The 27,745-nt window shown below is 35.9% G+C and overlaps 1 protein-coding gene across 6 annotated transcripts; it reads right to left on the bottom strand.

The window, feature by feature from the left end:
• Nucleotides 1–997: 997 nt before the first annotated feature.
• Nucleotides 998–27,745, bottom strand: LOC113706915 (nudix hydrolase 3). Of its 6 annotated transcripts, none has more exons than XM_072064068.1 (21): nt 27,564–27,745; nt 26,394–26,568; nt 25,185–25,262; nt 23,494–23,590; nt 19,769–19,902; nt 18,398–18,479; nt 17,006–17,092; nt 15,047–15,153; nt 13,750–13,921; nt 13,358–13,599; nt 13,164–13,245; nt 10,997–11,062; nt 10,120–10,197; nt 9,926–10,021; nt 8,820–8,926; nt 8,507–8,675; nt 3,476–3,559; nt 2,347–2,441; nt 2,060–2,150; nt 1,814–1,960; nt 998–1,242 (listed from the first exon to the last, which is right to left on the bottom strand). In XM_072064068.1, exons 1-21 carry the CDS (start codon nt 27,637–27,639, stop codon nt 1,174–1,176), a joined length of 2,334 nt encoding a protein of 777 aa, XP_071920169.1. In that variant the 5' UTR covers nt 27,640–27,745; the 3' UTR covers nt 998–1,173. The 6 variants fall into 6 exon arrangements, 4 of the variants coding, with proteins under 4 accessions (XP_071920169.1, XP_027084779.1, XP_071920170.1 ...); XM_027228978.2 differs by having other exon boundaries at nt 26,394–26,573; nt 27,564–27,744; XM_072064069.1 differs by lacking the exon at nt 26,394–26,568.

Below are 27,745 nucleotides of genomic sequence, written 5' to 3'. Positions count from 1 at the left end.
TTTTTTTTCTCATTTTTGTTAGAAATTATAAATTTTGTTAGTTTTTTTCAAATAGACCCGGATCCGGATCCGGGACCCGTCGGATCCGGGACCCGTCGGATCCGGATCCGGAACATAGAGTAAAAGACCCGTCGGGTAAAAGGGTCGGATCCAGATCCGATATAGTGTGCCGGGTCCGGGTCTGGAATAATGAATTCCGGTCCGGACCCGACCCGTTGACAGGCCTATCTAATTGGACTAATTTTGTTATCAAACCTTAATCTCAAGAGAGGTTTATATAATTTTGCAAATTTTATGGAATGCTAGTGAAATTGTTAGAAACCTCAAGAGAGGTTTCTGAAATTATCTCAATAAATAAACAAACATAATCAAATCAGGGTGACCACGCGGGGGGGGGGGGGGGGGGAATTGCCGCCGCTTCCCTCACAAAATTTTTAAAAGTCTTGTATTGCATATAGATAACCACCAGCAAAGGCTGAAGGCCACCACCTAGCTTGGTGGGGCAAAAATGCCATATTTAAGTGATTTGCTTCAAAAAAAATCCAGGCGGGTGTGTTGTGCACCCGTTTGATCCGGTGGTGGTTCAGTCCCCTCCAAATTATCCCTGGACCTCCTTAGGTCCGCCCCCTCCTCCTTAGTGTAGAATAAATTAGGTTATACAACTATTGTCGTCTTAAAAAAAAAAAATGTATTGCATATAGATATTTTGAATTTCCTAATTAAACCGCACCATTTCCCTCCAACGTTTTATCTATTTCCTGTACTTTTCTATGTATAATCTTCCATGATAAACCATTTCTTAAATCTGGCGTACGCAACTACCCTTGTTGAGAAACTCACCCACCACAATCAAGTGTGCAACCCGAGTCGACCAACGAATTAGTCAGGGCAAAGCCCTGGATACCGTAACAGGCAACAAAAAAAAAAAAAACCATTTCTTAGTCTCGTATTTCATATGATTAGCAAAATGTAAAAGATAGCTACTGCTTACTAGCAATAAAATAGAAGCACGTATTTATTTATTCAAAAAAAAAGCATAGAATTGTGAGTACATATTTATTTAGAAGAAACAAAAGCAATTATGTACGAGTATGAAATGAGAATATTTTGGCTAACAGTTTTTTTTGGTCTATTTTGTAGTCAAAACAAAACGATAGTACCAAAACTGGAAACTCAATCTTCAGTAAATTTCCGCAAAATTTCGTCAGCTATTGGGAATTCAGGAATTATATCCACTGGCACCTGAAAAATTGCAGAGAAGCATAAGATACACAATTTTTTAGCATTACAGGTTAAAGGCTTTTCCCAGGCACAGGAGGATAAATGCATCATCTCATCTATAAAGGAAGTGAGCCTGCTATAAAAACTCTACGATTACCATCCACCCCCCAAATTGAAAGCACTTTCACGGAAAAAGATTTATGCTTTTGCACACCAAAAAAAAAAAAAAAAAAATGAAAACCAGGTGCACCCAAAGTTAAAACTTTTATGAAAATCCACTTACTACTGAGAATGTCAACTATACCAATACTAACCTTTAAATCACCTTACTATCCCCACTAAAGCACACGGTGCAAAAACATCCAAACAAAGCTTAAACCATGTCATGTGTGCTTGAAGCAATTTATCATTGACAGCATACAGAAAGGGTAGGAAAAATTTAAGGGGATAATTATTCTTGATCCGGCAAGTGGATTCTTAATCCCCACATGGAAAGGACTGAGCAAAGATGGAAATCTATGTAGCAATTCTTTAAAGCTTTCTACTTCTATGCCAAACTGCAAAACCTTATTAGTAGTAAGCATATTTATACCTGAACGAGTTCCAACTTTCTCAATGCATCTTTAAGCGGTTGTGTCATCACACTGTATTTTTGAAGAATTATTCTGGCCATGTTTTTGTCACCTCTTGCTTGAATGGTAAGGATCTCCCTGCTTAAGCTCTCAACTACACCTTCAACCTTTTCAGAGACCCAACAAAAAAAATAAGAAGAAACTTTCCTGCACTAGTTCAATTACAATGAAGCAGTTCTTGGCAAGGAGTCTTTAGAAGTCCATACCTTGTCAAAATTAACAGAGAATGTTTCATCAGGATGTAAAACAATTGCGCCATTTTCAAACAGATAGTTGAACTGCAGTGCCTGCCCTTTCCTGATCAGATCAGCAGGAAGTGCAAAATATTGCAATTAGTCATTAGATAGTGGTGGATCATTAACATATAACGCCAATTTCAAAAGAAATTCCAATTAGGAAAAAAGAACAGAGAATCAAAAGTAGAGAATGATGCTGCAGCAGTGAAAAAGAAAAACATGGATAACAGATCAATGTGGGGAATTGAACAGCTTACCCATGAGCTTCCTCCAATCCAAAACGTACGGAGCGAAAACACCCAGCTAGGAAGGAAACATACATGGATTTGACCAAGCTCTTTGGAAGCAATTCCTGGTGAGCAATATCGAGAAAATCATAGACATTAAAGAAATGGCATCCACAGTGCACAATACATGATAAAAATGTGCATCATACCGAACTTGGACTATCCTAGACAATTAAATATATGGGAATAGCTGTACAACACTGTTCAGCATTAGACCTCTAAGAACACTCAAGAGAAGTTCATAAGCACCAATCAAGTAGGAAAGGACTCAGAATAACGTCAATTTGAATTTGTCTGTGAGGTCCAATCAAGACTACATATTCTTCACAATGATGGGCATAATGGACCATACAGATGGTGGTGCAGAAATCATCCTCGTATTTATAGAAGTCATTTTAGCACTGACAGACTCGCATAAATTTTCTAAACTCACTAGAATGCCATAGGGAAGGCATGAACTAAGCTGACTTATGTTCAAGATATTAGAAATTCATGTTATCATCTAAGGAGAAAAGCAAACATGCCCATTTGTGTCCTGCCATCAACTCAATAAATTGACATTCCCATGATCGCAGTCAAAGATGAGATTTAAAAAACAAATGAAACGGAACACAAGCTCGTAAACGTGCATTATCCTTTGGAATGTCAAAATTTTAAAATCAGAATGTTTTGAAGCTTTGACAATAGATGTCAGAGAGTAACCATTAACTACTTCACCTATACTATAAACATAGGGAAGGTAGTGTTGCTGTTAATGGCCCATTTCCATTTTTCTTAAAAGAGTTATGAGACTTCAATTTAAACTCTGAGTAGATCAACGTGTAAATGTACCTAATAAGGAAAAAGAAAAGAAGATAGTGAAACATTATACATGTAACCAACTGATTTGCAGAGTTGTTTGGCAAATGTTTTTAACCTATGAAGAACAAAAAAAAATAATAATAACAAACTGAAAATTTAACACCAATCTCCGGCAAACTCAACTGTAATGTAAGCCTGTAGGCTACATAGAACAAAGTAGAATACAACAGTCATAGTGAAAGTACCAATTAACATCTGATGAATTACTTCTTTTTAGGTCATGATATGAATTACTTACCTTGTCAATTAAAAACTTTAGGGCCCAAAGACCAACAATATCTGCTTTTGCTTCTTCCAATGCCGAATGAAGTTCTTGTAGCTCCTGTATTGAACAGATATGAAGGATGTTACCAACTCATCTTTTCTTTTTTGTTGTGTCTTAGGAGCCATTTTCACTCCAAATATGTTATCGAGGTTAAAAAATATCAGAAAAAAGGAAATTGAGGAGAGGAAAAAGAAAAGAATGACAAGTTTTCTAGATCAAAGACCGAATGCCTCTTTTGTGCATCTTTTCCATTTAAATAGAAAAACTCTGTACCTTCTCTCCTCCGTCAGAATATCTACCTCCCTAATGTATTAATTACATATATGCTAATATACATCTAATATAGTAGACCATAATCAGCTCTCCTTGATTAGTGCAATTAGTAGACTAGATCCCATAAGCAGCTGTTCTTGTCTTTTGCTAGCAGATCAGATCTCATAATCAGTTGCTGCCCATGACTTCCATAAGCAGCTGTTCTTGACTTTTACTTTTGCTAGCAGGCTGTCCTTGACTTCCATAAGCAGCTGTTCTTGACTTTTGCATTTAGTAGACCAGATCCCAACTACTGCCCTTGATATCCCCCCTCAAATTGATGCTGGTGGATCAAAAAGCATCAATTTGTCAACCAGAAAATTGTGTCTATGACGGGAGAGAGCTTTAGTAAATATATCAGCAGTTTGGAGATCAGTGGTAATATGAGGAAGAGAAATAACATGATCATCATATGCTTCACGGATAGAGTGACAATCAACTTCAATATGTTTTGTACGCTCATGGAATACAGGATTAGCAGCAATGTGAATAGCGCTAGTATTATCGGCATGAAGGGGAGTAGGTGCAAGTTGGGGAAACCCAAGCTCACCTAAGAGGCCTCGAAGCCAAATGATCTCAGAACATCCAGAGGACATAGCACGATACTCTGACTCAGTAGAGGATTTAGACACCCTATCTTGCTTTTTGCTTTTCCAAGAAATAAGAGAATTTCCAAGAAACATGCACCAACCAGTAATTGATCGTCTAGTATCTGAACACCCTGCCCAGTCAGCGTCGCTATAGGCTACCAAATGAATAGGAGAATTTTTGGAGAAGAAAAGACCACGAGAGGAAGTGCCTAGTAAATAGCGAATAATGCGACGAACAGCAGCTAGATGGAGATGCCTAGGCGTCTGCATAAATTGACTAACTTGGTGAACAGCAAATGAAATATCAGGCCGAGTAATAGTTAAATAGTTAAGACTTCCCACCAATTGCCGATAGAGAGAGGGATCTGAGAGAAAATCACCCTCATCACGGCGATATTTAACATTTACTTCCAAGGGAGTATCAACAGACCGACCATCTTGAAGACCTGCCAAAGCAATTAATTCCTGGATGTATTTATGTTGATGTAAGAAAATACCAGCTGAGGTAGAGTGCACTTCTAGGCCCAAAAAATATTGTAGAGGACCTAAATCTTTCATATGAAAAGAACGTTGAAGATGCTCTTGAAGTTGAGAGATTAATGCAGAGTCATTTCCTGTGATAACAATATCATCAACATAAACCAGAAGTAAAACCAGTCCCTTATCAGTCTTGCGAAGAAACAAAGAGGAGTCATACTGGCTCTGAACAAATGAGAAGCTAATAAGGGTAGAACGGAACTTATCAAACCAAGCCCGTGGAGCTTGTTTTAAGCCATAGAGTGAACGTTTTAGCTTACAAACATCAGAAGAAGATGTAAAAAATAACCCTGATGGTGGAGTCATATAAATATCTTCTTGAAGATCACCATGTAAAAAGGCATTCTTTACATCCATCTGTCGCAATGACCAGCCTGTAGAAGCAGCAATAGCTAGAACAAGTCTAACTGTTGTCATCTTTGCCACAGGAGCAAAGGTCTCCTCATAATGTACTCCATACTTTTGCCGATTACCAAGAGCTACTAATCGTGCCTTATACCTTTCAAGTGAGCCATCAGATCTCAATTTAACAGAAAATACCCATTTACAACCAATGGGTTTAACACCATCGGGACAAGGAACAAGATCCCAAGTATGATTCTCCTGAAGAGCTTGAAGTTCCTCATTCATAGCTTTCACCCAACATGCTTGTTTAGCTGCCTGTAAATAGGATGTAGGAACTGTAGTGTCAGTTATAGTGGCAGAAAAACCATACCGATCAGGCGGACGACTAAGACGTATTACGTTCAGCCACCCCATTCTGTTGAGGGGTATAAGGACATGATCGTTGAGATAAAATACCTCTCTGTTGCAAAAATGCTTGAAAGGCATGTGACATATATTCCCCGCCATTGTCAGAGCGTAAAACTTTAATGCAAGTAGAAAATTGTGTTTCTACATAAGCTACAAATTTCTTAAAAACAGCAAATACTTCAGCTTTAGTACGCAAAAAATATACCCATGTGAAACGACTATAGTCATCAATGAATGTCACAAAATATTTATATTGTGCATGTGAAACAACAGGAGTAATACCCCAAACATCACTATGAATGATCTCAAAACTTGTATTAGCATGACCACCATGACTAGGAAAAGGTAATATTTTACTTTTCCCTAGTCTACAAGTAGAACAATCAAAAGACAATTTATGATTAAAACACTGATCCTTGCTCCCCAGAAAATCATGCTTTATTAAATGAGATAAAATGACATTATTTGGATGACCCAATCGTTGATGCCATACTTCAACTTTATTGTCAACAACCATAGAAGCCAAAGACAAACTACTTGGAACTGAAAATTGCAAAGGAAATAGTCTGCCCACTTTAGGCCCCTTCGCGATCACCTTCCCCGACACCTGGTCCTGCACAAGACAACCATCACGAGAGAACCGTACATCACAGTTATTATCCACCATCTGACCAACAGAAATCAAACTAGTAGACAACCCTGGAGAGACAAATACATGACGAAAAGAAGGTCCAATATCACCAATGGCTGTAATTGGAAGATTACTGCCGTTAGCAATCTGAATATTTTGTGTACCAGTATATTGCCGTAGATTATGTAGTGATGCAGATGAACCAGTCATATGATTTGATGCTCCAGAATCAACTAACCAAGGAGTAGAAACAATTTTACCTTGACCTTGAAGTCCAAGAGTAGAAAATGCTGAAAGAATCATTTGTTGAACCATTTCTGGAGTAAGTGTTGTGGCTGTGGATGTAGAACCAATAGTGTTAGAGTCTTGGACAGCACCTTGAAAGGCTTGGACTCTTCGATTCTCAGGGCGTGTAGGACAGTCCTTGATAATGTGTCCAGTTTGCTTACAATAATTGCAAAATTTCTTTCCACAATTGCGTGCAATATGCCCAAGTTCCTTGCAACTATAGCACTGTACTTGTCCCTTTCCGCGATTCTTCCCTTGAGCAGCATAGGCAATATTGACAACTTCAGATATCTCCTTTGATGTACCTATGATAGTTTGTGTAGCCATTCTCTGTTCTTCTCGCAACAAGTCACCAAGACATACGTCTAAAGAAGGAACTGGGTTTCTATTTAACAATCCAGCTCTAATCGCCTCAAATTCAGGCCTCAGTTTCATTAGAAACTGGTCACGCTTACTATCTTCGTGAACCGCTTGAATACCGCCTAAGGCTTCGCTTGGTACCTTAGAATAGATTATACCAGAGTATTCACTCCATAAATTAAGAAATCCAGAATAATACTGCTCAATAGAGAGATTACCTTGGCTACATGTACTAATTTCCAATTCAAGCTGAAATCTTCTTGCTGTATTATCTTGATGATATACACGCTTCAAATGATCCCACATCTCCTTTGCTGTATTAAAGGAGCGTAAATTGTTCACCATATGAGCTTCAATAGATGCTAGAATCCAAGAAATAATTCTAGCATCCTTTGCCTCCCATTGACTAATTTCCTTTCCATCTCTAGGTGCTGTAGAAGACCCGTCAATATGACTCCAAAGCTCTTTGCCTTTTAGAAACATCCTAAATTGAAATTCCCATGCCGCATAATTTTTTCCAGTGAACTTGATGGACAAAGATTCTGTATGTATTTTTCCCAAAGATACAGAGTTTTTCCATAGACATTCTTTCAAAAAAAACAAAGATCTGAATTACAAGAAAAGCTGCCAACCACAATATGATTGACCCAAAAGGATATCTTGAAACCAAATGATTGATCAAAATAATCAACCCAAGAAGGATAACAACTCAGAAAGTTTGGAAAGGCTGAGAAATTCAAATAACTGGCTCTGATACCATGACAAGTTTTCTAGATCAAAGACCGAATGCCTCTTTTGTGCATCTTTTCCATTTAAATAGAAAAACTCTGTACCTTCTCTCCTCCGTCAGAATATCTACCTCCCTAATGTATTAATTACATATATGCTAATATACATCTAATATAGTAGACCATAATCAGCTCTCCTTGATTAGTGCAATTAGTAGACTAGATCCCATAAGCAGCTGTTCTTGTCTTTTGCTAGCAGATCAGATCTCATAATCAGTTGCTGCCCATGACTTCCATAAGCAGCTGTTCTTGACTTTTACTTTTGCTAGCAGGCTGTCCTTGACTTCCATAAGCAGCTGTTCTTGACTTTTGCATTTAGTAGACCAGATCCCAACTACTGCCCTTGATAAAGAAGACAACATGTCCTTCTTCAGTTAAAATCTTCCAAGTATAACACTGTAAATTAAAATGTGCCAGCAGATTGTCCTGCACGTTACTAAAAATATTTTTCTACGTGTAATTTGTCTCTAAACAACTCTGATTCAGTAGAATAAGTATCTTTTGAAGGGGCATTAAGAATATACTTAGACTACAGTATTTGCATATTGTAAAATGTGTAAGCTAGACTCTTTTATGCAGGCCTCCTTTACAAGAGAAGGCCTCCTTTACAAGAGAAAAACACAGGTTATTATAATATTAATATATATATATATATATATATATATATATTCTTCAACATTGCACACGAAAGGAACAACAGAATAGAGTCCATGATTGGTAGCATCATGGAGTGTATGAAACTAACCAGTCTAACTGTAGACTGCTTTCCATTTGGAAGTTTTATTGTGTGAGGTCCAATTCCATGGCAACATTCATGGCAAATTGTATGAGTGAAGAAAGAGTCAAAGTCTACAAATTCCCGTTGTTCCTTTGAAATACATACAGCAGCTATTGGCTGAAGAATAAGCTTGAACCTGTTTAAGGGAAGCAGGTTAAAAGCTTAACAAATTGCATGGTTGAAATGCCTTTCAAAGCCAATGAGGAACATTTATGCAAAGACATCTAATTAATTATTAGAGAACTTTAAAATGTTCCTATTTTTAGATAAAAAACCTAACTTTGCCTCAGAGACATTCTTGAGCATGACCATGGATGTCCCTCGATCATTTACAATGCGCTCGTCATTTGGAAGATTAAATGCAACAGTCTGGGGGCCCTTCACATCCTGCCAAAAGTAAAAATAACAATGATCAAGATATTTTTGGTGCTTTATTTTTCTAAAAGTTGAACAAAGCAAGTTTTCAACTACAGGAATAATCTAGAAACACCAACACACCTTCAAGGTGATCTTGATTTTGCAATTACAAAAAAATGCCAGGAGTCAAGTAGAAAAATCACTAAAACTAGAGGAGCAACCCTATGGACTTCAGTATTAGTTAAGCATTTAAATGCAACATGATTCCACATATTCGGCCTAGTTCAACAATAAGTTAGTTGCAGAATTGGGTACCTGTTCATTTTTTGTTGATAACTTTAATTAGCAAAAAACTTATGCCATTTAACATTGCTTTGGTCCGGAAAGGTGTTTCTTCAGCTGTTATAAATGCATTTCTTCTCAGGGACGACAAATACTTTTATGGTTTACTGAACGAAGATGGTTAATTGTAAACAGAGTTTCATATCACTGTGAAATTTGATATATTTAGTCTCCTACAAAAGGAAAGCCAACAACTTCAAAGGAGGGAAGGATGATACTCAAGAATTTGTCAGACGCAACATCGTTAACAGGTACATTAACCGTGAAGAATTGATTAGAATAGCATTCTGTTCATTTACCTTGGGAGTCAGAATATTATCAGAGCATGCACGCGTGCACTTTTAAGCCCAGCACTGGCACAGAGAGGAAACCTTGAATTTCTATATACTTTGGTTGGTAGAAAACATGTACAACCTATTTGATTATTTCGACCTCTTAGAATGAGTCCTATCAGTCAGGAAAACATCATCGTGTTTCATTCACTCCCTAAGTCAATAAACAGGAATCTCTCATTTTTAGTATGAAAGCTATTTACACTTGGCATTCTGATCTGATAGAAGATAATTATTACCTAAAAATATGCTCTGAAGATCTTTCTCCATTTGTATAAAAGAGGAATTGGCTTCCATAATAATCGCGATGAGCATTTATATACAGAATGGTTAACTATAGACCCTTAAAACTTACGCCAGAGTTATAAAGCAGCTGGATGACTCGAATAGGGGCAGCAATCACATCCTCTGACTTGTAAGCATCGTCCATTGGAAGGTTTTTCTCTAAGAACTAGTCAGTAAAAATTTGTGATAAGAAGACAGTGAAGGAGGTGGCAGAAAAAGCAAGGAACCAATGCTTGATAGAGGAAAACGTAAAATCAAGAAAACCTGTAACTGATCACCAAAGAGTTTAACTTGTTCTGTAGCTTTATCATCTCGAACTCCAATAAATGCCTCAAATGTTGCCTGAAGAGACTCAAAATGAGCTACAAGAACAAGGAAATGAAAAAATGCACTTTTGGTACCAATTGCATACATTCTGAGCGGTACAAACCAGTGTTTAAATGTTGGGTTGTGTGTTTCACTATTAACCTAAGATCAGATAGACAATCTATTCTGCTGCTCCTACAAAAGATGCTTGGATAATAATCAATTTCGGATACGCATGCTACTATTGAAAATATAAAAAGCATATCAAGATTCAAGTTGCATTTATCTGCAGATGCAGAAGATCAAGAGGAAGGCAGGTAATACTTCCAGTTTTCTCCAAGAATGTTTCCAAGAAAATGTGGAAAAGAAAATACTACTTTACATGTATTGACAATGCATTTCAGCTTTCCACTCATCTACTTCTGCGATTACATGTTTTAGCAGTAAAATAGTATCCATTATTCAAATGCTGTAAGTGTGGCCAAAGGCTGGCTGGGTCTCAGATGTCCAGAGAACCAAACAACAATGAATGTAATACTCTTTTAAGTAATAAATAAGCCTATTTCTCAGCACATGGTTTGTACTAAAAGTGATCGGCAGGAACAGGTTCCAAAGAACCAAAGACTATTCTCAAAATGTTCTTGTGGATGGTAACCACTAAGTGGATTTCAGTGATGTCATATGGAGAGTCCCTTCAAAGATTCAAAAGCAGCCAAACACGAGTGTGTAGTACCATATTTATAAATACAAACATAAACAAGTTATGCGTTCCAACCCAATACCCAATAAAGAAAGAATATAAGCAAGCAGAGGCAAAATGACATCCATGAAGTACCTTGTATCCAAAAAGTCCATCTTCATAAGTCTCGTATGGACCAATTGTAACATCCAATTTTGAGTCCTTGAATAAACATAGCATGCAGACATGTGAGCTTCTTGATGGCAAATAAAATCGATGCAAAAGACAATTTTATAATAGATGCTCTAAACCCCACACTTCTAGAGCAGAGAAATTCTGCAGTTACTATGATTTTTTTCATAGTCTCATTATAATTAACTGTTCTGTGTCCTTAGTTTCTTCCACTGTGTCAGATTACACATCCCCCCCAGAAGTCCAGAAGAACTAACCCTTGGTCCAACTACCCTGCATGTGCTCTTGACATATCATTATGACTAGATAAGCATCCATGCTAAATTCCTCAGACTCTCTAGCTCACACTCCCAAAATATTAAAACACTGAAGACAAGCTAAGACAATTCACGAATGCTTGCTATTTTAAGTACAACCAATATATCAACACCAAATCTCCTACCAACTAAAGGTGGATATTTAAGAAAACAGAATAAGAATGCTGTCTGAGGATCTAATGTGCAGAAGAACGCGATGCCCACATCAAATCATTTTTATGATGTTGATGCCAAAGTTAAATAAATGAAATTGAAAGTTCAGGATAACAGGGAGTGAATTCTGTGGGTAAGTCGAACACAGACATGCACAAGAAAATGTTATGAGAGGAACTAACAAGGAGACAAATGCGATGACAATGCTGAGTCATACTCGTGAGTTTGACATAATCTTAAATAAAAGAAATTGAAAATTTCAGGATTACAGGGAGAGAGGGCTGTTATTAAATCAAACACAGTCATTTTCAAGAAACAAGAAACCCATAAAATATGAATTCCTCTTAAGCACCCATTTTCACCAGATTGCTTCAATCGCTAAGTATTTAAATATTTCACTTATTTCATATTTATTTTCTAATAAACGAGGAAATTTTCTGGATGGAATTTTTCCATGGATTACAGTTATTCCACTGGAACCAAACCAACAGGCATAGCATGATAAGTTATAGAACAAGAAATGTTTAGCTTTCTTCCATATATTGTGTCAACATATTCAAGGTGAACTTCCCAAGAATGTATTACAACAACTCTGGATTTATCTACTTCCTCAACTCTGAAGATAAACCTACGGATCAACTCATCATCTAACGTTCTGACAAAATCAGTTTAATTTTGAACCTTAGCAGTTCACTTGAAACAAAGTCTGTTAATTGAAAGAACAGTACGCTAGTCAGCACAAACAAATAAAAAAAGTATATGATCAGAAAAACATGCACCTATTTATCTTCATTCATTTACATCTATATGAAAGTGCAACAACTACTAATGGTTCCAGATCGAAGATCACATAAATGATATATAACATAAGATCCAACTTTCATCAATAGAGTCTCTAAAAATTAATTTGTCTGTAAGTAATTGTTTATCCCCATTGTGTTTCAGTTTCACATAAGCACTCCTGTTGAAGTCATGTAAAAAAAATTAAACATCCTTTTAAGTTTGGATTTTGTCTTGGGGTTTGGATATAAAACTCAAAACTAATTGACAGTGCGTATCATTCAGTCAGACTTACATCCATAATAAGATTTAGATTATTAATTCAAACACAAAGGTCAAATATGTGAAGTGATTTATTCCTTTATAAATAGCATACAAAATCAACAAGTCATAACCATTATAATCCAAAATTCAACTGTCTTTTTTCTTCTATATTATATATCTAATCAACTTCGAGATACGAAAACTCAAAAGAAGAAGCCTTCTAATGGATAGTGATGCGTCTCTTAATTGTTTTACTTATTTCTTTAGATGAGTGGCTGGTATATCCTCCTAAAATATGGTACTCCAACACTAAACTTGGGAAAAGGATTCTCTCATAAGTTTACTCGTTGGTGGCAGAGGATGTCACCAAAATTGTAAGGGAAATTTGACAAAAGTAAATCCATAAAACCCGATAGCAGTATTCTATTCACACTGATAGAACTTCAATATCCTTTAAATATCAGCAGTCTTGAATATGTCAATCAGAATGTTCCCAACTGCAAGTAGTTAGTCATAGTAGGAAACTAACTAGAAACTCTTACAAAGGTAAATAGGGTTGATGTGCCGCACATCTAATTTACAGAGCACGAAATGATTGGCAATTACAGAATACTAACCAACTCCATCCAGGCAATATCTGAGTCATAGTAGTCATTTGAAAGGAAGGCATCAGCCTTTCCATGTAGAAGCCTCTTCAGACTGCACCAGCAAGAATTTGGTAATATGAACATCAGTAGTTGCAGTTGTCTACAATTTCTCTCTAAGAAATCACAGAAATCAAAAAAATAAAAATATAAAAAGGGAACCAGACGTAGGTGAGCTAGCCAGATCTCCCGCTTTTTGCAACAGATCAGCAGCTTTTCCAAGCAAGGACTTGTACTCTTTGGAGTAAGGGACAATATAAAGATCATGAGCATAATTGGTGCCAACCACTACATCAAGAGACTCAGCTTTATCCAGAAAAATTTCACTATGCCTTTTTATAACATTGAAAAAGCCAATTGCTTCCTTTTTCTGATCCTCTGAGAGACTGTTCTTCCACAATTCAAATTCCTAAGGCATGATAATATTTTGAACATTCAATTAAACAAATCAATGAAGAGCACGTTACACTGCTGAAGGTAGGTCGTCCAAGTGAAGCAGTTGGATGCAACATGTGCAACCATCTTTTTTTGGTCAAACAAAAATGTTCTCACTCCATACCTTTTTGTCCATATCTGGGGGGTAGAAATTTGCACCAGGTGGTTTCACAACAGGAAATGCTGTTCTATACTGGAGGCCTTTCCACCCTGCTACTGGCTTTGTAGCTTCAGGAAGCAGCTTAATAGCAGAGTCGGCAGTTGTCAAAAATGCCTTATTTTCATCAAGACAAGACCTGCAAGCACCAAAATATATTAGTCATCCAACAAATCAATTTTAAAACTATAACAGCAGTAAATATGTGTTAAAAAGACACTAGTTATGATATTTAGTTATTCATCCTAATGAGTTCCATAACTAAAGCAATTGAAACATGGATATTGTGCCAAAAGCCAGCCAGGAAAATTTAATGAGTTACTGATGGTGTCAAAAGAACACACCCACAGAAACAGCAAGTCGATGCAAGCTACAAATCCAACTAAAACCAGAAGTTACTTGGGCACCCAGAGATCTTTGCATCCAAGACATAGAGTATTAAGGGAGGTGTTTGAGCTAATGGTGACGTTCATGTCATAACAGTGATGATTATGGAATCCTCTATAAAATACAGAAGTAAAGACAACTAGACTACGTAAAAGGGAAGGGAAAGAAGATCACAAATTAAATATAACTTTCAGCATACCAGAAAGAATGTCTATATAGCTTGTATATGGAACTTAAGCTCGATTAAGGACCAGTTTTGAGATAGCAAAAGCACTAGTTGGACAAGTTCCAGGTTTGGAGCCTGACTTTATTACATTTGGGATAAACTAAACAGGCCCATGGCAAGCTGGATAAGCTGGTGTATCTTCTCAGTTGGTCTACAAGGCCTACAAACTTGATTGACTAATCGTCTTGCATGGAAAGATATCTCATTGTTGTCCACATGATCTCCTCGCATTTGGACCAATTAAATCAAATTCACCAACATATTAAGTCAATTCAATTCCACATTGAATATTTAAATATTCTTAGGGGTATAATGAGTTGGTGATGCATTAATGAGGTAATGAGCATTGTTAGTTTGCATACATGAGGTTTCCCCTTGCAAAGGCCATTAAAGTGTTGGTGACCTAGATGGTCTTTTAGGCATTTGAGAAACAATTCCAGGAAAGCAAGGGTGAAGCTTTTGTTATAGGGGGAGATTGGGAAGGACGCCTAAATGGGAAGGTAACATTCATGATGCAGCAGGATTTCTAGGTCTCAGAGAATTTGTGAATTGAATATTAACTTGATAGCTTTCCTGTACATACGGACGTGAAGAGAATCTAACAAACAAACAGGAGCATGTACAAAAAGAGTTACACGGCAAGACACATACCATGGAGATTTATTAACTTGATAATAATTCCACTTCAACTTGTCCAACTGACTTTTGTTAGCTTGTTCCTTTAGCCAATTTCTCAAGGATGGGTTGCTGTACCAAACCTGTTTATGAAGCAAAAGAAGGAAGAGGAAAAAGAACAAAATTCCAAGTAAGAGTCATACAAAAGTAGAAACAAATTAAGACAGAGGACCGATTCTCTAAGCACATCTTTACCATACATTTGATTTAAACTGATCAACTTTGCAATGCTCATTCCTAGATAAAAACAACAAGAGGCCCAACAGGTGAGTGGGCAGTAAAAGAACTGACAAGTAAATTCATTACATGCTGATCAGACAATCTATAATGCGCTCTTTTGTTGATCCCAAATATCTTCCACAAGTTATACCACAGTACTTAAGCTGTTCATGTTAATGTCTTCAAGTAAATTCATTACATACTGGTCAGACAAACTATAATGCGCTCTTTTGTTGATCCTAAATATCATCCACCATTTATACCAGAGTACTCAAGCTGTTCATGTTAATGTCTTTGAGATTCTTTAACGAATACAATAACTAACTCTTTACTAAAGTGACATCGAGTTGATTTATGAAGAAAAGAAGAAACATGATACTTCCAGCCAAAAAAATCTTTTTTTTTTTGGAGAAAAGGTAAAATTTAATTGAAGGCACTAAGGAAGTGCAACATCTTATAGAAGCAAACCAATGTACAATGACACATATGTGCTTGGCCAAAAAAATCAGTAAATAGGCAATCTCTTGGATAGTATTTATGAAGCAAAAGCTGACGGCTGTCGGAGAAAAACATTTTCAATTGTTCTATTGTTTATGAGTCTCCATGAAAACCCTGTTTTTCCTAACTCTAAAAAATGACCCAAAAAATGCACGAAGGTGAAGTAATTTGTGCACCAGGTAAGGATAACTAACATTTGGGAATATAACGTGTTCGACAAAAACACACAATACAAATCCAAATTGCTCCAAAATGTTTTGGTTTTAGTTCCTAAATCTTTTCAATTAGCTTCATGCAAAAGCTATTGACAATATAAAGCATTATGGTAGAAAGTAAAAGGAATTATAACCTTTTATCTTAGGTTTCTTAACTAGTTGTGGACAACCTTCTATGATAGGTTACTAGAAGTGAGCAATTTAATTCCACCCAATATGAACACTGAAAAATAGCTAATAATTAAACTATGGATAACTTGGTTTACACATTGGAAACAGAGAATGTGAGCATCTAGTGCAAACCGACTCGACTTTACTTGAATATGACTCCGACTTCCATCAAGCATTTTGAGCTCAATCTGCATTAGTGAAGTCAAGCTGACTTCCATTTAAACTCAAGCCAGATGCTTGGGAGAATGGTACCCATAATCTGAATGCTCTGGCCACTCCACTCATGTTGTGTTCTTTCCCTTAATTTCTATTCCTATAAGTCTATAACTTAAGACTATAAACTCAGACCTAACTCACAAAGAAACTTGAATATTTTAAAGTAAATTTTAGATAATCTCCTACTTCACAGACAGAGGAATACACTCAAGAAGATATAAAAAGATGGCGCAAATTGATGAAAAAGTGAGGATGACAGGGTCAAGCAAAAGATGAGTCAAATAAAGCTAATGTGTAGCATTTTTCAAATCTTTATCATTTTGCAAGGAACCATCATAATCTATTTCCATGTTGAAAATTGACCAGAATAAGTACATAAGTGCTTATGAATCTTTTTCAGAGGAACTAGTTCAATTAAAAATCAAAATCAGCACTGATATACTTGGTAATCTTTTCACAGAGAACCCAATCCCAACCTCCTCTTTTCCTGGTGAAACCTTGAAAGCAATAGTCGAAAAGAATGCCAAAACTTTTGAATGCAAATATTTGTTCATGTAACATTACTACATAAGACACTGGCATAAATAACAGCCATCTAAAGCTTTTTCTTCCCAACCTGAAGACAAAAAATGTCATCCATGATGGCTGCAGCCTTAATCAGTAATGCTAGAGCTTCTTTATCTGCACTTGTAAGCCCCGTTAACTGTACAAGAACAAAGAGAATACAATGTCACCAGTAAGTTTCTTTTTCACCTTTGAGATAAATACATTAAATAAGGTTTCCTGGTACCACAATCATGGCATTGTGCATATCATGAGGAAAAAAGAGTTCTGAGTAAAGCAACAAATAATGCACCATATCAGTAGAAACTGACGAAAAAGCTAAACTTGAAAAAGTTCAAGTAGGTCTAATAAAAAAAAGCATTATGCACTAATATATAGGTGTTGTCTTTGGAGCTAACTTTTTTTCAGTTCAGCTCAATTTAGGTCCATCTTTTATGTGATAATGCACAAAAGGAGATAAATGACCATTTCTCTGTCATGTTCATAATTCAAGCTCTGACAATCTCTCTTACTACTTGTGCCCAGAAGTAACATATCCAAAATTCAAGGGCCATCAGGATGAAAAAAATAGAACGACAAATTAATGCTTTGCCAACTGAGATTACCACCTTGACAAAAATCAATCACATGAGAGAATCAGACTGCTGAGAATGGTGGCAACTTTGTCTTTGTTGAGCTGAAAATGAACATAGTATCAATTTACATTGTTGTGTCTAATCTATAAGATTTTGGGAAACTAGATGTCATTTGTTTGAATACAATTCATCTCTGGTGACAAGCAACTGTAAAATTTTTTCATTCTTACAAGTATTTATTCCTCGAAAATTCATATTTAGAAGTTAGAACACACCAAGAAGCTGACAACATCCTCAAATAAACAATAGAGAATGGAAAAAAAAAAGAAAAAAAAATAAACAATAGTCCTTTTCCAATTAAAAGAGGAAACAAGAGAGTCAAAATCTCATTATCATAAAGATGGGACTCATTCATCTACATAAACCAGACCAGGTCAACATGATTACTGAAGGATTTTTTCTGAATCTGTGTGGCCATTCCTTGACTAGTGGAAAGAGTTTTGGCATCAAGGCACCTATTCTTAGTTGCTTCAAGAATATATTCGGATAGTTGAAAATATCATACATCTGTAGTCACAACACATGTGCAACTATAGTATAAAGAGAAAGAAATTAACTTCATTCAACAAGAACTTAATTCCATTGCACTTATAAAGGTCAAGCCTGGACATCACCACAACAAACAGATAGCTCATTCTTTAAAATATGCTTCAGTTTTCTTGATTTTTTCACCTCTAAAAGACAGACAAAACAAGGTGCACAATTAACAGACTGGAAATGAAAAATAACTTAAAATCCACTTAAATCTCACCTAGATATTGAATCTGTATCAATAAAAAAAAAAAAGTTAGTTAAGGGAAAAAAAGGACCTCTGCACTGAGGGAGATCTGAGCATAACGACTGAGCTGCTTTTCTAGTGTCAAACTCCGAGATTCCAGATTTTCTCTGTACCTACAAATATTCCAACAGCTCATGTTTGCAAAAGTAACCCATTGAATATTCAAAGCTCAACAGTAAATGAGCATTCTGAAATGCAGAAATGCTCGAATACAATTCCAAATATTTTTGTATAGGCAAACATATGTTTTATATTAGATTATGACAAGGCCGATGAGGCCTTGATCTAGCAGCTAAGGTTGAGGCCTCAGGATGTAGAGGCATTGGGTCAAATCCCCCCATCCCCTCCCCACTTCTTAAATCCCACTCCTCCCCTGCAGGGAAAAGTCAAAAAAAAAAATGAGAGAAGTTGCTTTTATTTTGCACAATGACTAAGCTGCATTTCTACTGTCAAACTCCACCCTTCCAGATTTTCTCTGTACCTAGACAGTACCCCAACAGCTTATAAATATAAAAAGAATCCTTGGGAAATATAAAGCCCTGCAGAGGAAACTAGTGTTCCCAAATGTAGTAATGGTGTGAAAAGTTTCCAAATATTTTTGTGTAGGCAAAACTAATGCTTTATTTTAGACTATAACCATGAGACAGCAACATATATTTTAATTTTAAAAGAGAAGGAAATATTGGCACGTCCACTCTTTCAACAGGCACATTACAAGAATTTTGAATATAGACATACATATGCACATTTATACATCAAAGTGCAAATATACATGTATCTATGTATACATGCACATATAACCATCTTAATTTTCACGTTTCTTACCATAATACAATGAGAATAACACATTCTTAACTTAATACATTGAGAAGCTAAACATAATATTATCATAAAAACAGAAAGGATCGAAAATTTTTACTTGACGAAATCATCCTTACTCTCTATGAATAACAAAACTAAATGGCTTCTTAGTGGATTCTATGGCTTTACAAGTATATTCTATAAATTCTGATTTCAAGTAGTTAATTTCTTTTAAAAATAAAACGTTCTTATTCAATTTAAATCTTTGCACAAGGGCATTGTATACTGTATGCACAGACAAATAAAAAGTTGAAATGCTTATAACAAGATTAGAGAGCCAATATCGCCATCTGTTTAAAAGACAAGAAAAATGTAGACAGTACCTTTTACAAACAGAATAACAGAATATGGAAGAGTGAAAATGAAATCATTGAGCAAACAATTCTCAAAAGGTCAAAACAAGTAGCAGAAGAAGCATACTTATCCATACAAAAGAAACAGGAAAGGAAAAACAAGAAGTGCAAGTATATGCCATTTATCTTTTCAGCATGCTTAAGCAAAATGCTGCCTGTTATTCAACTGGAAACTATTACATGCATACCTTTCACTAATTATTTCAAAGACTTGATGATATCCACCATTTACATCATATGGCACATAGTCAGGGTCTTCTTTAGCAAGCAAGTCTCTGTATTCCTCCACAGAGAGATATTTCACAGCTGAAACTTCGGATTCCTACAATGAACAATGAGACATTCTCTATTAGTGGTAGAGCTGCATGAATGAGTCAATACATATGAAATAGAAGTGAAAAAGCATGGACACATATTCACCATTTAAAGGAAACAGTGATCATGATAATTAATGTTACTGAAGATGAAACCTAACTGCAGATGTGTGTGTGTGTGTGAGAGAGAGAGAGAGTATGACAAGAATAGCAGAAACATTTCTGCATGCAATTCTTCCCCGCCCAACCCCACCTTCCTCTTGAGTATTCCTTCGGTTTGAGCTATATATACAACTATAATGTCATCTAAATGTATCAAAAGGAATTACATAACTAAGGATCTTTTACTATGCTCCCCCTCAAGCTAAGAAAAGATGTTATTCATATTCAGCTTGTTTAACAACTCCTGAAACCTTATCCTAGGTAGCTCCTTAGTCGATATATCAGCAAGTTGAATCCCACTTGAATATTGGGGAAGCACAATAACCGTGATACAAGCCTTTCACAAATAAATGGCTTACTCAATCTGTTTGATCCAGTAATTTTGCACTAGGTTGTTTCACAATACAAAGAGCAGCTCTATTGCCAGAATAACAGTTTATTGACTGTTCAAAATTCATTTCAGTTCCTAAAGCAGAATTGTCTTCCAATCATTTCCAAACACCTTGCTACATGGCTCTATACTTCACCCTTGCAGTGGAATGTGCACAAATGCATAGCATATTATCTCCAGTTCACAAGGTCTCCCTACAAAAGTACATAATAGTTCTTTCCAAACACAACATCCCTAAGCTTCAGTATGTAGCTCCTGTTGATTATGAAATATTAAATCTCTCTCCCTTAGATAAGTTATAGAGTTATGAGTAGGTGAATAACTTGATGGTTAAAACCTCTGACTATGCATGAGTTGAGAAACTGCACCAATTGCAAATTCTACAATATCCTCTTAACAGATACAAGTGCATGATAATAAATGACTATATCTGTAAGCATCAATGATTGTTACTGCATCAAACCAATTTAAATCTAAATGAAGCTATATTAGATTAATTGCAGCAGCTGGCCGAATTCCCTCCTATTCGAGAAATTAAGGGAATCTTACTTAATACAAATTAAAATGATATCTTTGACTTGCAACTTTGAACCCTTTAGATATACACCAGCAGCCTTTTTAATCTCAACTTCAACAGTGAGGCCTGTCCTCACCTCTTATTTGACTAAGACAATTCCTGTGACCATTGTATCACATCAATTATTAAGAGCAATCAGCTGTTGTTCTATAAGAAGAGCATGTCATGCATTTAACCGGATGGCAACAATTTTTTGTAGCTCCACATAAACATTCCCACCATCCTCTAGGAGATTTCTTTAATCCATAATAGGACTTCTTTACATATACACACATTGCATGCCACCACATATCCAGCAGGAAGATCCATTCCACAAATAAGAAATGCTTTTAAATTGTACAAATGTAGCTCCTATTCAAAAAGCTTCCAAACAGAAAAACCAGATTATGGTTTAGTTTTGCTACTAAAATAAGCATCTCTTTGTAGTACTTGCTTCTGATTTTATCCTTTTGCAATCAGCTGCCATAGTTCTCCAGAGATGAGTTCTCATAACATGATGATGTACACCTACTTGCTTCCAACGTACTTTGACCTTTGGCAGATCAACCCATTCCCAACTGCCATTTTTCCCTAAAAGTACTCCTCATCCACATCATTTGACTTCAACTTGCCTCACATCATTTGACATCAACTTGCCTCTTGTTAACTCGAAGGAGGTGATGCAAAGTAAAGGGTAACAAGGAGATGGCGGTCAATATAAATAAACAGGAAATTGGATGTTGAGAATACTTTTATAACACTTTTGCAATTATCATCAGATGGGTCACAAAAATTATAAGATTTAGTTGTAGTAATTTAAAGGAGAAATATCAGCATAACCACCTAATAAACTTCTCAAGAAGATGTAGTCATTATCTAAAATTATCAGCAACCTGTTCCTTTTTTAGTAGATCAGCAATTATCTCATGTTAGTCTGAGTAGTAGGCAGTGTATAGTAAATTCTAATACTATAATTCTCCTTGAAACTACAAGAAGGGAAATGATGAGAATATCCTGATTCTGAAACTGATAGCGATAAGTGGCAAAAGTCCACTAAGGTTTATAGGAGACGTGGGAAGGATATGTCGAATGCCCAGGCATTGATTTGGCATGCTTTTGATGACAAGGAACCAACTTGGGAGTTGGCCTGAATCCTATGGAGTTTATTTTCTGATTTCTGTCAGCAGTGGTATTTTGGTAATTTGAATTAGCTGCAGGAATTTTATGTTTACAGTAATTTTTTTTGTTTAGTAGTTATTCTTGGTAATTAGTAATTTGGTTGTTATAGGGAATAAGAAAGCTTAGCCTTCTAGCTTTCCAGTTATAATTCTATTCTAGTTAGGAATCTTAATTAGGATTGGAAAGGGATTTGTCCTAGTGTCTATAAATATCAACTTCTCCACAAAGAGAAGGCAGTTTTTTGGTCATTAATAAAATATTCCTGCAGACTTAACGTCTCCCTTAGGGCTGTGTGATGCATCCCAACTTTAGGTGTGAGGCCTAAAGATTCCTAGGAGTGATTCCTAGAACTACCAACCAGTTTTACCTTCTTAAGCATAATCTGCCAGCCTATTTCAAGTTGCTATTTTAAGTTTGGTGATATTCAATATATAAGCCCTTCTACAACGCTGTTGTGCCTACCAAGTGTTCGTGCTGCGTCAGAAACACAACAGAAATCTAAGTTGATGATTTACACCAACAGACTCCTCCCCACCCATGGATGCTTAATGTACCTTCAGCTCATAAAATCTTGACTACCAAGATGCCTACCACGATACCCACCTTGCCATCATACACCATGTGACTTTTCCTATTTTTCACAAAAGAGCCTCAATTGACCAACCGAAAGGACTGCATGACCATCTCCATCTTTTGTTGCACTAAAATTGGTGAGAAGTGGCAGTACAAAGGCAGGGTTGTAATCTCCCACTTAAGCCTCAAATAGCCCAGGTGTTTTATTGATTTGAATTTCAACTCCACCGACAAATTTATGCCAAAGCAATTTTCAGTCATTTTCTACAATTATAAATCTTGCAACTAAATATTACTACAGAAAACCATCAAAAAAGAAAATTCTATTGCACATGAAAAAGGTTCTATGTTGCGGGTGGCAAATACATTTCTTGAACTAATCCTCAACAAAAGCACAGTCAAGGTACATAAATTAGAATAATTTAGTTTAAGAACTTTATATTACAGTGACTTCTATACTGTTAGAACATTCATGGTAGGGAACTTAAAACAACAGAACATGTAACAGAAAAAGCAACTCTAAGACCAAGACACAGATTACAAGGCACAGCATGACATAATTTATTAATGTGATTATGCGATGATTATATGTATAAGTCGAAATGTTTTAAGTTGAGAACAAAAACAACACTTCCATCACAGTTATTTCAGGTCAAAAGGACAAAGATGAGATGAAAACTCATGTTTAGTTGTTCATAGAAGGTAGAGAATAGTTAAAAGACAATGTCAGACTCTTACCTGAAGAGTAAAAGCCTCCAAAGGAATTGGATCCAATGTCGTAACCACATATACATCATTAAATTCGTTGTTAATGAATGTACCACCATTTATCACACTGCACAAAAAAGTGGTGAGAATTCATGGTTTCCAGTAACAGGACATGAATATTGTATCAAGAAAATATATCATCCAGCTAAAACAAATTCCAAGAAGCTGTAGTTAGGTACTGGAGACAATATTTCTACAGAATCTATAAAATAAGGAGAGTAACCTGAAATTACTTACGGTTGAAATGGGAACTACACCTCAAAAACACATTCTTTTGGCACAAAAAATAGTCAAACTTTTATTGTTATTCTCGTACATTTTTTAAACCATGGATATCAAAATAGTCAGATTATGTAGACCTGTAATGGATATAACTGAAAAAAAAAAAAGAAGAAATCTGGGCCACGACGTGGAAGTTACTATGTTAGTATAGACACAAGTCTCAGGACAATAACTTCCATATCTTTCATGAAGACGGACACTGAATAACAGATACAAGAAAGCCCCATTTCTGTCTTTTCCTCTTGGTACTTGATTTTTCCCTCATTTTCTGTTTACCCCATTCCTTTTACCACGTACATTCCTTTGCTCCTATACTGATCCTAAAGCTACACATATCACATTCAGAGAATAATCAATCACAGAATAATAAATTATGCAACTGCAGATGTTTTAAGAACAAGAGCGTTTTTAATGGCATGAGGCTGGCATGGAAATAAACATGAAATGTGAAATAATTGACTTAAATTACTCATTACTAGTATGGAACATATAACAGGAGGATCCAAACATAATCACCACAAGCAGAGAAAAATATTCTGAACATTACTGGCAAGTTTTCATCTCATACTTATTTTTATTTCTGAAAAGAGGCACCTGTCTTTGTCAGATCATATATTAACACAATTAACAAAGATAGAACTTTTAGAAGCAAGTTTTCATCTCATACTTAATCTTTATTTCTGAATCTTTGTCAGATCATATATCAACACAATTAACAAAGATAGAACTTTTAGAAGCAGCAGGATGGGATGAAAATTAGAAAGGAAGAGCATCAATCACCAAAAGGAAAAGAAATGAGAGGACAAAAAATTGTTTTCCAGGAACCCTCATAACTAATAACTCAACAGAATGACATCAATATCTCTCTCATAAGCACACTCAAGTAAAGATTAGGCTGAATTGTTGTGGTTCTTTATCCTGATATTGATAAAGAGAAGAACAAGATTCATTCAATTTCACAGGCTCCACAATCAGAAAAACTTCCTCAACATGTATAGAGTTACACCTCTCAGACGTGTAAATAGGAGAACAGACTATGTACTTATGCTATACTTTACCTGGCAAACCCTAACTATGCCCTGAGCCAATCTTGATTTTCATCTTTTTTCTCTCTTACATGTTTCTTCAAAACACCTTGTGTCTCAATTTACAAATGTATAACTTACCAACAGAAATTTCAAAATGAAATGATTTGAAATAAGACAAGTTACAGTAAGTCAAAATCAAATCTAGTGTCCATACTTTCAACCAAGAGAAGAGAATTCAAACCGGAAAATTGCATAAATCTTGACACTGGATAAATTTCGATGATGCAAGAAAGACTTATTTGGATGAACAAAATAAGACTTAAGACTATCTAATAAGATGTATGTGCTAACCACTCTTGAAGGAAAACAAAAATCAATTCAAAGGCGTCCTTTGGAAGTAGTATCCCAAGCTCTTCATGAAGCTCCCTCCTGAGGCAAGCAAAACTTCTATATCAAGCTGAGGCCAACAGAAAAGAAATTTCAAACCAGAAGAGAAGAGTAAATAAAAAGGATCAGAAAAATCATATCAAAATCCTGGCCATTAAAAGAGTTAAATGCATGAAACACTTCATGCACTTACAAAATATGTAGGTGGTTATTACATACACATTTATAACTTGCCCATGCTCAAGTGGTAAATAGTACAACCAGAAAATTGCCTATATTAAAATGAGGTCTAGTATGCTATATCATTTTTCTATACTACTAGAGACCGCAAGCATCTTTTGTATATAGCTTTCGAATGCAGCCCACTCAAACTTCAGCATAGGTATAGGGATAGAGTTGAATCCCAGATAAATGCTCTCAAACAGTGCTAATCCGAAGTTGTTTGAAACAGGAGAAGAGGTTGGACAACCCACCAATTTTCAAATCCTACTATAAGGAAATAACTCAGTTTAAGAAACATCCACGATTGACTGTACATGCTTTGGCAGTCTTATGTTTGGCCCTTGGAGGAGTGCACTTAAAGCATTCCTGGTTGGAATTCTCCAATAAATTGTAATCTCTGTGGAAAAACAAGCTATAGATTCCAACCAAATTAGGCTTTAAACTTGTTCTCCTGATATTTTTAACAGCTTTGCTGCTAATACAAAAGTTCTCTAAAATAACACATTACCTAGTTGATTATTTTCTCATGTTTACTTTGATGTTGATCCTATAGCAACTTCTTTCTTTCATCAGATCTAAAATTAGCAGGTTACCCTCATACTCCAAAATGAAAAAACAAATGAATTAGTTATATTCCACATCAAGCACTTGAGCTGCAAATAACGTATGACTTAAAGTTGTCGAATGAGAACTCTAATTGTTTTATAAGATTTAATGGAAGATCATGTAGGTTGTCAAACATGTCAGTCAGAAAGTGGTGGATCCCAGACTCAGAGAATGAAAATGGGGAGTGACTATCTGGAATATAAAAGAGCCCATGTTAGGCCAGTTTTGTGCCAGTGTAGCAATAGAAACTCAGGGAAGCTTGGAATTAACATAAATTTCGATAAGTAGAATGAGTATTGTGTGTAGGCGCATGCCTATAGCATGAATATAAATTCATTAACATACATTGCTGAGACTAGGGAAGAATCGCCAGCAGATACATGACCAGCACTAGATATATCCCACAACCCAGGCCATGAATCCTTACAGTCAGCACGTTGTTGAAGAAGTAATTCATGAGTACTCTCGGAATATATCCACACATGAACAGCTCCATGGTAGTCCCCGTCTCTATGAACATCTCCCCTATGCAAGTAACAAAACCTTAATCCCAAGACATCAGAAAAGAATTATAAAAATTACAAATTCCTTGATCATTGTGTAAATTTAGACATCCTACTTCCTCTGTGCTTCCATTGGTAAATGCATGTATCTAAGAATCTCTTTGCGTACATATAGCCAGATAATGTGGAATAAGGATTTTGTTCGGTTGATTCAAATGTGTTCATAACAAGCTTCTGACAATCCGAAAGCAGTCAAAATGCCACTAAACTCCATCAGTACCTAACCAATACATTCTCACACTCAGGTGATGTAACCTATAACATAAACTTTAATGGCATGTTCTGGAGGATTGATGAGAAGTAATCCGCCCATATCATTCTACTACCACCAGCAATTCAAGTGCAAAACTAACGGATATGAATAAATAAAATTTCAGATTTACACGGAAAAAGAAACATGGTATTGTTTCCTGACCCAGAACTTAAGCAATAACAAATATTAAGTGCTAGATAATCTAAGAATAACTGTCCACAAATTTCACAAGAACCCTGCTACATACACACAATTATGTCTCCCTCTTCTTTGGTGCTTATAGTAAAGCATCGACAAAACCATGTCGTTCAGGAAATTAAAACAACTTAAAATAGCCATCAAAGACCTCCCTTGTCAAATATATTATCTCCCACTTCAAAAAACCAAAGACTCCATCATTTCTGCCCCATCAGAAATCCAAATACAGGAATATATGTGGTAGAGTAAACAATAACCAAGTTAACGTTACTCCAGCCATTAAACGCTAAGAACATCTAAAAGTTTTCCTTTTTGGCACTATCCAGCAACTTTATTACCATAATTTAAACAATTGCAATCAAAGTTTTCAGTTGATTTTCTTATTGTTATTTCACTTTTCTGATCTGCGATTTCCACAAAAGCCAATAAGTTCATTGAATTCTTGATTTCTTAGGATTCTTCACTTCTTTGTTGATATGAAGAGAGGGAGGAATTAATCACCTGGGTTTTGAAATGCCAGTTTTCTGACGAGTTTTAGTGAGGACATCAAGGTACTCTTCTTGTTTGAGTACCTCATGTTCTGCTCCTGCTGCAGCCATTACTTCTTTCTTTTCTTTTCTTGGAAAACGAAAGCTCCAATTGAAAATGAAAGCTCACTAAAGTCCAACTTTTGTGTCAAGGAT

The sequence above is a fragment of the Coffea arabica genome, chromosome 8c, assembly GCF_036785885.1.
Source record: "Coffea arabica cultivar ET-39 chromosome 8c, Coffea Arabica ET-39 HiFi, whole genome shotgun sequence".
NCBI lineage: Eukaryota > Viridiplantae > Streptophyta > Magnoliopsida > Gentianales > Rubiaceae > Coffea > Coffea arabica.
The sequence above is the reverse complement of the archived record's forward strand: the minus strand, read 5'-3'. Positions and strand labels throughout refer to the sequence as shown.